The sequence below is a fragment of the Bos javanicus genome, chromosome 2 (genome assembly GCF_032452875.1).
Source record: "Bos javanicus breed banteng chromosome 2, ARS-OSU_banteng_1.0, whole genome shotgun sequence".
NCBI classification, from domain to species: domain Eukaryota; kingdom Metazoa; phylum Chordata; class Mammalia; order Artiodactyla; family Bovidae; genus Bos; species Bos javanicus.
Genome location: NC_083869.1, coordinates 135,570,560 through 135,582,631, shown reverse-complemented (window position 1 = coordinate 135,582,631; position 12,072 = coordinate 135,570,560). Strand labels below are relative to the sequence as shown.

The following is a 12,072-nucleotide window of genomic DNA, read 5'->3' as shown; positions in this document are numbered from 1 at the left end:
GCCGGGACTTGTAGTCCGAGCTGGCCCGGCCGCGCGCCGGGCCTGGGCGCCCGGAGACAGGAGCGGGAGCCCTGGGGCAGAGGCGCACAGAGAGGGGAAGACGGAGACCCGACAGGACGACCCTCAGACGCATGAACACGGGCGCATTCAGAGATCTAGTCCTCAGATGCAAGCGCCAGTGCGCAGCCCTGCCCTCCCGCCCAGATTCGCGTACAGGGTGTGCCCCAGCTACACCAGGGCCCCCGGGGTAGCAGCACGGCCTTGTTACACAACCACCTCAGACACACACGTGGGTTCGCACACACAGGCTGGACTTCCAGGACCCAGACACAGCTCGGATTCACACACAGAGGTGATGCTTAGACACAAGGCACTCACACCTGGGAGCCTGACCCTTAGGAGACACACAGGTAAGACCAGCCCGGCCCGCCCCCCATTAGGTACAAGGCACGCTGGTTCAAGCTGCGCCCCCTCTTCTAGGCTCTGTGACCCCGGAAAGCCACTGAGCCTGGGTCTCGTTTCTTTTCTTTTAAAAGCATAGTTACATTTTATTTATTTATTTTTTTGTTGAGGACTATTTTTAAAATCTTTATTGAATTTGCTACAATACTGCTTCTGTTCTGTGTTGCCTAGCTTCCCGACCAGGGGTGAAGCACCCGCAGCCGCCCCCCTCCAAGTTGAAAGGTGAAGTCTTAACCGCTGGACCTCCACGGAAGTCCCCCTGGGCATCATTTATTGACCTTTAGGAGGATGACGACGTGAGCAATACCTGCTTGACACTGCTGTGAGGCTTACAAGAGAAAAGCATGTAAAGTCCTTGGGACAATGCCTGGCAGCACTGGATAAATGTCAAAGGAAGAAGACACACCTGCCCAGAGACTCTGTCTCAGAAACACCCCTACAGAGGTGTGTGTGCCCACGGGCAGGCTCTGCAGTGATGTACAGAATGCTTCTAAAATGCCAGAGAAATGGCAGAGGTGGGGCTTCCCTGGCGGTCCGGCGGTTAAGAATCTGCCTTGCAGTGCAGGGGACACTGGTGTGATCCTGGTCCAGGAAGATCCCACATGTGTTGGAGCAACTAAACCCACGCAACACAGCCCCTCAGTCTACATGTTGCAACTGCTGAAACCCGTGTGCCTAGAGCCCGTGCTCTGCAACAAGAGGAGCCGCTGCAGTGAGAGGCCTGCGCCCTGCTCACTGCAACCAGAGAAATCCTGGGCGCAGCCACAGAGACCCAGCACAGCCAAAGATAAATAAGTAAGAATTTAAAAATAAAGAAACAGCAGAGGCGTAACCTGGGTCTCAGAAGCCTCACAGCGTGACTGCAGACAAGCCCGCACAGGTGGGAACAGGAAGCCCCCGAAAAGCACCAGGACCCCGGGCTTGTATGTGGTGTTAGCACGTCGTCCCATAGTGACAGGCACAGATGGTGTCCCCTGACTCGGGGGTCAGCGGCTTCTGGACTAAGGATGTCCAAAGGATTAGAGACCCTGGGCTCCAGGGCAAACCAGGAAGGATCACATAGAGACTGGAACTGGGCCCAGCGCATCATTACACATTTCTGCAAAGCCGGGAGCGGCTCTCGGAGCTGGGAATAGAAGGGTGAACAGACAGGGGCAGCAGCCGGGGGCAAGCAGAGGAAACTCCAGAGTAACCTAAAGTGGAGAGGGCTGCAAGGAGACAGCTGTGATGAGGAGTACCAGTGTGGGGAGAGACTCCAGGGAAGGGCAGGGAAGGCTTTGACAGTGTCTGATACAAACCAGGGACTCGGTCCATCCGTTTGACAAAGGGGAGGGTGTTGGCAGGACTTGCTGATGAATGGGAGGTAGAGGTGCAGGAATGGAATCAAAGGTGCCTCTCCTCACTGAGTTTTGCTCTGAGCAGGTGGGGCAGTGGAGCCGTTTGCTCAGCTGGGGCTGGGGGAGCAGGCTGACGCCAGGGCATGGGGCCAGCTTCCCTCGGTTCAGGTGAGAAGACCCGTTTCTTCTGCTGACGCCCCAGGGAGGGCAGCTTACTCCTCTGAGCCCCCATTTCCTCCCTCAGAATTTAGCTCGATGCCAGTGCAGACCACTTAACCAGGGAACCCTGATTTTGGTGGCAGGCTGGACGGCTGATTTTGTTAAGGGAAGCACACTGATTGAAATGGCCCACCCTGGCCAGGCACCATAGTAACCATTTGCATGAGTTGTTTTATGACAGGAGATCCTGATAAGGAATACGGAACTAATAAGCCACCACCAACAGGAAGAGTTCGGGAAAGGTCGAAAGGAGACACCGCGTGTCCGTCCACTTCCCAGAATCCCTCTCGCTAGCATCCATCTTGGCTGAGCAATGCGTGCGCCACCAGGAAAGACTCTGAATTAGAATGATTGGCCAAAGACCACCCGGAAACTAATCCCATCACCATAAACCCGAGACTGCGAGCCACGCGGCAGAGCAGTTCTCCTGGGTTCCCTTGCCCTCCTGCTCTCCACCCGGGTGCCCTTTCCAATAAAGTCTCTTGCTTTGTCAGCACACGTGCCTCCTCGGACGATTCATTTCCTAGTGTTAGACAAGAGCCCAGTTTCGGGCCCCGGAAGGGGTCCCCGTTCCTGCAACAGTCCTGCATAAATGACTTCTTCAGATGTCCCTACCAGGAGACTGCGTGGTACAGTGGCCAGGGGCTGGGCCTGGCCCTGGGGAGACCTGGGTTTGGATGCGCATCAGCTGTGTCTACTGTGAGATCTTTAAAAAGTCACTTTCCCTCTCTGAGCCTCTCTCCTCCTCTGTGAAATGAAAGCTCTTGAAACGAGGTGGCAGGAGCCAGCTTTCATGAGGTCCTGGCGCTGGGCTAAAAGCTTCCTAAAAGCAGGGGCTTGGGGACTGCATCTCAATATTTGTCCCTTATTTTTTGTATGGCTCTTTGGGGCTTCCCTGGTGGCTCAGATGGTAAAGAATCCACCTGCAATGCAGGAGACCCAGGTATGACCCCTGGGTTGGGAAGATCCCCTGAAGAAAGGAATGGCCACCCGCTCCAGTATTCTCGTCTGGAGAATTCCTTGAAAGAGGAGCCTGGCAAGCTACAGTCCACGGAGTCACAAAGAGCCGTACATGACTGAGCCACTAACTCGTTCATTTTCACTTGGCATTTAAGAGACTCCAACCTCTGAGCCATCTGGGAAGGAGCCACAGCTGCCAGGTGGTCCACGGTCTTTACGGGAGGAGGCCAAAGGAGGCTTCCTTCCAAACCACAGAGGATATGTGAGGCCCTGCATCTGCCCAGGGTCACCTTTGGGGAAGCGGCTCTCCCTGTGGTCACCGGGCGGTCTGCGGGCCGGGACCCAGGGAGGAGGTTCCCTGCTGCGGCTGCTGCTTCCTCGGGGACCCACAGGAAGGACATAATATACCTGGTTCTGTAACCAAATAGGGTAGGGGAGCCCTGGGGAAAGAACGTCAGGCATGGCTTTCTTGACATAACAGAAGCCATTTTGGTCCAAGCCATTCTGTGATCTAAGCCTGCCCATGATGCTTGCCCTAGACCAGGTCTCAGCAACTAGTGATCTTAAGGGAACAAAAGAATAAAGGATTGTTATCAGGCAAGAGAAGTAACACTAGCAAAGATAATACATCAGTTGTAAATGTCAGCTTCTGTGTCAACGCTCAACCACCAGATCAACTGGAACCTGATGTCGACCTTTTCCAACTCTTGTGATTTCAATCAACTAAAGCTTGGACTCTGTTGCCTGCCCAAGCCCCTTCACGAATATGCGTGCACCCTTAGCTTAAAACTCCCCTAGTGTTGCTATTTGGGGAGATGCTGCTTTGGGGGATATATATATATATTTAATCGGGTAGCAGGCCAAGTGGCAGAAGGCCTGACGATGCACTAATTTGGACTGGTTTACTCTAGAGCGTTGCCAAACTTCTCAGTTTCCCTGGTTTCACTACATCTTTGCAAGAAAAGGGATTTTCTCATGTAGTGACAAACCCCATGACAAGATGATGGCTGTCTAGACACATCAGGTGGAGTTTCAGCAGTCAGTCTGGTAGTTTCCTGGGCAGGGAGGAGGCGGGAAGAACACCTGACTGTCGGGTGTCAGTGGCATAGCCTCCTGGCATCCAGCTGTCAGAGTGACGTGGGCGATGAGAAGGGAGCGTTATTAGTGTTGCACAGACAGCCCACCCTCTGGCCACGTTGGAAATACACCAGTTGTGACAGTCCTGAGGGCTGGTGCCCAAATCCTGCAGGATCTCAGTTCCCGAATCCAGGGATCTAACCTGGGCCCTCTGCGGTGAAAGAGGCGTCCAAACCACTGAACCACCAAGGAGTTCCCAGGGAATTGATCACCTTGGAATGTGATTCAGTTTTCCACACAGTAGGTATTTGAGACAAACCAGTTACTTGCGTTTACAGAGCATCTGCTCAAGTGCAAGCTAGAAGCTTTTTTTACAGTATTAGTTTTTTAAACTCATATGTGTTTTTATTTTTGAAGTTTTTTTCAGCGTAACTGAAAACTGTGAGATATTGAAAGTGTACAATGTGATCGTTTGATATACACTGTGAAGGCATTTTCCCCTCATCAGTTCAATTAACATTCATACCTCACAAACTTTTTTGGGGGGATGGTAACAACTCATATTCTTTTTTTAAACAAATGCTTATGTATCTGTTTTTGGCTGTACTGGGTCTTGTTGCTGGGCCAGGATTTCTCTGGCTGTGGCGAGTAGCGGCTGCTCTCTAAGGTGCATCGGCTTCCCCTGCAGTGGGATCTCTGGCTGTGGAGCGCTGGCTCCAGGGCAGTGCGGTGACTGCTGCTCATGCGCTCTAGAGCGCAGGCTCAGCGGTTGGTCGTGGCACCCAGGGACCTGCGGCAGTGTGCGGGCTCTTCCTGGACCAGGGACTGAACCAGCCTCCTTTGTATTGCAAAGCAGATTCTTAACCACTGGACCACCAGGGAAGCCCCCCATTTATTCTTATGGAGACTTTACCCACAATTCTGAGAGGCAAATGCTCTTAATCCCCATTTTACAGATAGGAAAATAGAGGCTCAGAGGTTCAACTTGCCCAAAGACGGGGTAAGAAGAGGTGGCTGGCTTCAGCCCTTAGGGAAACTCAAAGCATTCCACAGGATGCCTTTTTGCGAGTGGAAGCACATCAGCTGGACACAATTAGGGCACAGAAGTGGCATGAAGGACAAAACACCGTCCCTGTTCAAGTCTGCAGTTTTATTAGAAAAGTCTTTGTGACTTAAAATAGAACATTCGCCTGCAGTCCAATTGAAGATTAAATAAGCAGTAAATTAAACGACCAGTCGATAACGTACTCTAATTTAGCTCAAGTTTAAATGGGGTGAGAGAATGATCTATGGTTGCAAACTTGACGTCTGACAAAGCTGATTTGAAGAGGCAACTCCCCTGCTTCTCGTCAGTAGCTGGCTGGCTCAGAACTCATCTTTAAAACCATTAAATTAGTCCCGAGAAAACCCATCTTTCCCTACAGGTCTAGAGATTAGAAGCAAAATCAAATTGCCCAGGAATGTGGCCTCCCCCCGAGGCCGTCAGGGATCAGTTACGTGTGAACAGGCCTGCGAGACGGTGTTTGCCCAACTGCCGCCCAGCCCGGGGTGCACAGGGTTGTCTGAGGCCTTTCCAGTTCTCACTTCCAAACCTGGAGCTCGAACATCTGAAGACTGTACTGCGTGTTCTTACTGAGGTGGTCAACAATTCTGAGATGCTAATGTTAGGGCTTCCCTGGTGGCTCAGACAGTAAAGCATCTGCCTGCAGTGCAGCAGACCGGGGCTCGATCCCTGGGTTGGCAAGATCCCCCGGAGAAGGAAATGGCCGCCCACTCCAGTACTCTTGCCTGGAGACTCGTCCATGGGGTCACAGTCGGGCACGACTGTGCAACTCACACACACACAGTGTAAGGGCGGGGCGACAGAGGATGAGGTGGTGGGATGGTGTCACTGACTCAGTGGACGTGAGTGTGAGCGAGCTCCAGGAGACAGTCAGGACAGAGGGGCCTGGTGGGCCACAGTCCATGGGGGAGCAGATGTGGGCACAAGCGACTGAACAACAGCAGCAAATGGAAGGGCGAAGACTGTTTTCTAAATTTCTAGTAATTTAATGTTTGTTCCTTTTTTCTTGGTGACCTTGGCTCCTAGGCAGGAGGGGACAAGCCGTGCCCTCACCTCTTGCAGTACCAGACGAGTGCCTTTGGACTGTCCCTTTATTTACGGGCTTGGTCTCCATCGCTGCACACAGGCTTCCTCTAGCAGCAGGAGCCTGGGGTCTCCCTGTGGTGGCATCTCTGGTTGGGGGCACAGGCTCTCGGGGAGCGGGCTCGGCAGCTGCAGTAGCCTGGGGTCTCCCTGCAGTGACGTCCCTGGTTGGGGCGCAGGCTCTCGGGGAGCGGGCTCTAGAGCACAGGCTCAGTAGTTGTGGTGTCTGAGCGTGACTGCCCCTCGGTCTGTGGGATCTTCCTGGACCTGGGATCGAAATTGTTCCCAGCACCTGCAGGCAGATCTTTTTATTTCTTGCATGACATGCAGGATCTTAGCTTCCCACCAGGGATCAAACCCGTGCCCCCTGCATTGGAGTGCAGAGTCTTAACCACCAGACCACCAGGGACGTTCCACGGCTGGCCGACTATTAACCAGTGGACCACCGGCGAAGTCCGAACTGTCTATTAAAGTCAGAAATGCCCATTAAGGTTCATTCCCAGTGAGCCAGACATTTTTCTTAGCCTCTTGATACAAGAAGCCTTTGTTTCCAGGATAATCTCAGTGCTACAACTTGAAAAACAGCCTTGGAGTATCCCTCAGAGTGAATGCACTGGAACGTGCATTGGAAACGGGTAAATAAATTACATCCTTGCCAAAGAGCAGAGAACCAGTGGGTAAATAAGCTAAAGCTGAAGGTAAATCTCACACTCACACTCACACACACACTCACACACACTCACAGATCTTTAGTAGCACCGTGGACCTTATATATCCTAAGGGTAAAAGCAGAAAGCTGCTGTTACTCACAGTAGCTAAGGCGTGGAAGCAACCAAAGCGTACAGTAACAGACTATCAGATAAACAAAACGTGCTATGTACAGTGGGCTTCTTCAGCCCTGGAAAAGGGGATTCTGACACTCGCCGCAACAGGGGTGACCTGCAGAACTCTATGCTAACTGAAAGGTGTTACAAAAAAGACAAATCCCGTCTAATTCCACTTCTGTGAGGTACAGTAGTCGGAGTCACAGAAATACAAAGCAGAGTGACTGGCTAGGCGCTATGGACGGAGAAGTTTTAAGTGTTCAACAGGCAGAGTTTGAGTTTTGCAAGAGGAAAATAGTTCTGGAGACAGGGCTGTGCAATAATGCGCATGTACCTAAACCACTGATCCGTCCACTGAAAAACGACTGAGGTGGTTAAGTTTTGTGCATTTTACCACGAGGAGGAAAAACAACACAAACTTGCTACTATTTTGTACCTCATTTTTGAAGGGAATGAAGAACTTCACACGTCTGAGATGACAAGGCTCTGGAGGAATGACGTGAACGGTCAGCAGGGGTGTGAAAGCTGGGGACTGGAGGGGCTTGTTTTTCACTTGACGAGCCGCCACTGTCGTCTCAGCGTTACCACTCTGTGGGCAGCAGCAGAGCCAGGGCGGCCGCAGCGGGAATCCACGCTTCCCGCTGAGGTCCAGGCCTCTGGCGTGCCGCTGCGGAACCGGAGCTCACAGCTATGCCGGGGGACTCTGTACCGCCGTCTCCATGAGACAGAGACGTGGTTTTAAGTAATTCTAATCCTGGGAGCTGCAGAAGCCAGGATGCTGCACTCCATGGGCCAGTGGTCGCTGAGCACCCCAGGGAGGGAGGCGCCGCGCTCTGGGGGCCAAGGGGCGCCCCCCAGGACGGGCACACGGGGCAGCAGAGCCCGGAGCGAGCCCCGGCCCTGCAGCACTGGTTCGGCGCCTGTGCCCACGCACTCCCCACAGGGGCTCAGCTCTGGAGCCAGGTCCCCTTCAAGGACGGGCCCCTCCTCACGGCAGCTGCACCTCCCGCTGCAGCATGTGGAAGGAGCAGGCCTGCTTCTGTTAATAAACTAGAATAACGTTGACTTATTTCTTAGAGTGTTTATTGTACACGCTGCCTCTGAAGGAACTCAGGGGTGAACTGCATTCTGAGCCGGCTCCAGTCAGGTTGAGCACGGCAGTTAAGCAGAAGCCTGCTTCTCTTTATAGGTTGCCATCATCTTCTTGATTTCAGCAATAGCTTTCCCAGGATTCAGCCCCTTGAAAAAAGGAGAAGAGCATCGATATGAAACGTTAAGTGGAACTGAACGAAGAGCCCGATGACCTTGGGCGAGACTCCCGCCGTTGGTGGTGCCGGGTCCAAGCCCTGTGACTGCAGACCCCGGCCTCTGACTCCTCGGGGCTGGCTGGGGTGGAGAGCCCCCCATCCCCACTCCCGAGACAGCCGCTCTCTCTGCACACCTGCGAGTGAGGCTCCCTGTGGCTGGTCAGAGCCCAGGAAGAGCTCCTCCTCCTGTGACCACACTGTCAGAAGCAGGCAGGTTCTTAAAGGCTTCATATCATACTATTACCACTAAATCACCACCACCGGAAACCAGCCTTTACAAGCCCTCAGAACTACGTGGAGGAACGACCCTGTTACCCCTTCCTGAGCTCCATGAGTTAAGTGGCGGTGACCCTGGGACGAGCTGCAGCCTGGCCCACAGCTGTGACAGCTGTCCTGCAGGAGGCACAGTAATGAAACCCAGCGAATGCCAGCCTCCCGAGACAGCAAGGGGACAGCCCAGTGCTTGGTAAAATCAGACGCTCATCCGAGGCGAGTGGCGGTCTCCTCATTTTAGGACAACTCTTAACTTTTAAACTGAAGCGTGTAGGAAAAAAGAGATCTTCAGAGAGAGAGAGAGAGAAAGAGAAGTCAGTCTTCAAAAGACTGGTCCCTGAAAGCTTATGGGATCAGAAGTGTATCCCTTTGAACTGATCCTTCAAAAGGAAGTTCCCTGGACTATCAGTACACAACACGAGACAAGGCAGATGCTGACAGAGGGCACGCAATCGCCGTGTGCACCCACCCCGCCAGCCGAGGGCGCCCAGGAAGCTGGCTCCAGCACGGCTTCCCGGAGGGCTGGGGGAGGACCTCCTGCCGCTCTGACCCACTGAGCCGCGTACACCGCCAGCCCGCCGCAGCTCAGGAAACGGTTGAGACTCGGACGGGCAGTAAGAGCGCCTGACGCGGACCTGGCAGGAGGGCAGCCCTGGGCTGGGAGGCGCGTGGCGGGCCTCTAGCCCTGCCCCCGCCCGACCGTGACCCGTCGTGGGCTCAGCTTCCCCATGCGTAAAAGGGGGTGTACTGGACGGTTTTCAGGGCCCCTTCCAGCTCAATCACCCTGGGCCTGTGTGCAGCCTCAGAGCCCAGTGCTCGCCCCTCTTTACCAAGGGGCGGGCGGGACATGGCAAGTCGGCCCCTGGCTGGTCTGTCTGCTGCCCTCTGCAACGCACAGGCTCTCGCCCAGGAAGGCGCCTCAGGAGGCTGTGTGGAACTCTTGAGAGACATGAGCACACGAGCCAGGCCGCCTTGGAGCGGCTGTTTTCTGACTGACCGGCTCCAGTGGGTCCAGGACCTATCTTGTTCTAAATAACAGAACGCCCCAGTGCTGAGCGCTCACTCCGTGCCAGGCCCTGTCCTGAGAAGGTCAGCAGCGTGAGCCACCTCCGGGCCGCACAGCTCACTGGGCAGAGCCCAGGTAAGGGCAGGCAGCGCTGCCTGCGGCCATTAGCACCCAGCAGACCCTGCTGATCCCCGCGCCGACGCCCGCCGGGCAGACCGGAGCCAGGGGTCCCAACAGTGGAGTGGCCCAGTCTGGACTTCACGTCTGCTGAGATATGCCGCCTTTTCTAAGCCGCTAACTGGCTGGGCGTGAGTCTTCCATCTTGCTGTCTGTCCTCTAAAACGAAAATTGCTCCATCCACAGTCCCGCGCGGAGGGCGGTCCTGGCGGCTTCCCGCCCACGGGCCAGACCACAGCTGCTGGCCGGCTCTGACGTGGGCTGTGCCAGGAGAGCTGAGCTGGGCCACGAGCCTCCCTCTGGGGAACGTAAGCCGAGAAATGAGGAGACAGGCAGCTGCTGAGGCTGCGGCAGGGCGAGCCCAGGAGCAGGAACAGGAAGACGGAGTGAAAGCTGAGCAAGCAGAGCTCCGAGCCCGAGAGCAGACACAGCGAGCACAGGCCTGCCGCAGGGCAGAGAGTGGCGGGCGGAGCCCTCGGCCGGCGGGCCCACAGCCCCCATGGCCGCCTGTGCTCAGATGCTTCCATCCCGTGGTTCCTGCAGTCAGAGCGAGCCCAGCGGATCCGAGCAGGAACCCGCGTCCGTGCCCGAGGGAACCCTGCCTTGCGCCGACACCCCCGGGCCCACACCGAGGTGACCGCGTGTTCTGCCTCTGGGGCACAGGTCATCGGGGGCCGCGGGCCGTACCTTGGGGCAGGTCTGCGTGCAGTTCATGATGGTGTGGCAGCGGTAGAGAGAGAAGGGGTCCTGCAGCTTGGCCAGGCGCTCCTCCGTGAAGTCGTCTCTGGAGTCGATCATCCAGCGATAGGCCTGGGGGAGTGGGCACTGGTGAGCCGAGCTGTGCCCTGACCGGCCGGAGCAGCCCTCTGACTGACAGGAAGGCTCCTGGCGTGCAGAGCACTGCGCTCACCCAGCTTAGAGGTCATCTCCACACCCTTTACTTCTCGTCCTCTTTCAGAGAACGGCTTCCCACCCTTTCATAACATCTTCTGATCACCTCGACTAATGATCCCCACGCACCTCTGAGCCACAGCACCCGGTCCCTGGTGCCTAATTATGCACCAGGGGCGTCGTGTCAACTACTGCTCTCATGCCCTCGTCACCCTCCTCCCTAGATCATGAGAGCGCAAAGGCAGGGAAGCTGTGCTTGACTCTAACTGCCTTCCCAGCACTACTCACTGTCTCTGAGTAAACAGACTTAACGTTTAATCTACTTTTTGATTCTTTTCATGAGTGTGGCCATCCAGGAAGCCCGAGCTCAGCCAGCTGAACACGGACTCAGCTCCTGAGCAGCAGGCTTGCTCCGGCAGCAGCCGAGAGGCCCTCTGCACGTCCCAACTCAGACACCGGCCTAAGTGCCAAGTGTGAACACACCTCACTACTCAGTCTTTAACTTGGCCAGGATCAGTACTGCTAACTGGTCACAGAACCACAGAACTCCTCTTTTTGTGGGAAAATGAGAATCAGGAAGTTGTTTTTCGAGTTGCTTAAGGCTCTATGAAAAGCACTGACCACAAATCTAAAAAGTATGAGCTTTCTGGGAACAAAGACAGTGACCTCGGCTGTGAGCTACACACCCAGTCAAAGGTGATGAAAAGCAGCGTGCGGTTCTTTCTAAGCAACCCCTCAACCCAGCCCTGCAGGCTTTCATCAGCCGGGAAACCTCCAACCTTTCACTAGGTAACTGCCCCTCAGTGAAATTTCTCTCTGCCCTGCCTGCATGTTGAAAATCCCTGAGAGGGCGGTGGGGAGCTTCCTGACAGATGGAGTCAGGGAAAGCGGGCAAGTGGGCAGCGAAGAGCCAGCTGCACAGGAGAACGTCTGAAACATCTGCACGGCACGGCCTGCCAACCCGCAGCCACCAGCTCCTCGCGTGGCCCTCGCCACACTACACGGAGGCCTTCTGCAGGTGAAGCCCCAGATTCATCGAAGCCAGTGAAGGTGGTGTGACCAACTGCTCTGTTTGTAGCGGGTGCCGGGAAGGACACCGCCCCTCACAACAGCTGGTTTCCGGCACACTGACCTTCTGGAGTCCTGGAAGCCCGAGCCTCAGCGTCCCTCCCGACAACGAAGGCCCCTCACCTGCATGAGCACGGCGGGGCCCAGGTACTTGTCTCCGTTCCACCAGTAGCTCGGGCAGCTGGTGCTGCAGCAGGCGCAGAGGATACACTCATAGAGCCCGTCCTGCGTGGGGAGAGAGGCGGTCAGAGCCTACCACGCAAGAGACAGTCGTGACCTGAGCTGATTAAACGTGACGTGTGGGGTCAGCACACAGACAAAGTGC

General features: G+C 55.2%; 1 protein-coding gene across 2 annotated transcripts in view; it reads right to left on the bottom strand.

Annotated features, from left to right (window-relative positions):
- Positions 1–5,162: 5,162 nt before the first annotated feature.
- The window catches only part of SDHB (succinate dehydrogenase complex iron sulfur subunit B), a 32,005-nt gene continuing 25,095 nt past the window's right edge, over positions 5,163–12,072 (bottom strand). For both annotated transcript variants that reach the window (XM_061395631.1, XM_061395630.1), the window contains exons 6-8: positions 11,871–11,972; positions 10,476–10,598; positions 5,163–8,264 (exon numbers count right to left, since the gene is read on the bottom strand). In XM_061395631.1, the coding sequence (XP_061251615.1) occupies positions 8,187–8,264; positions 10,476–10,598; positions 11,871–11,972 (303 nt within the window). In that variant the 3' untranslated portion in view covers positions 5,163–8,186. The remainder of the gene's footprint in view (positions 8,265–10,475; positions 10,599–11,870; positions 11,973–12,072) is intronic.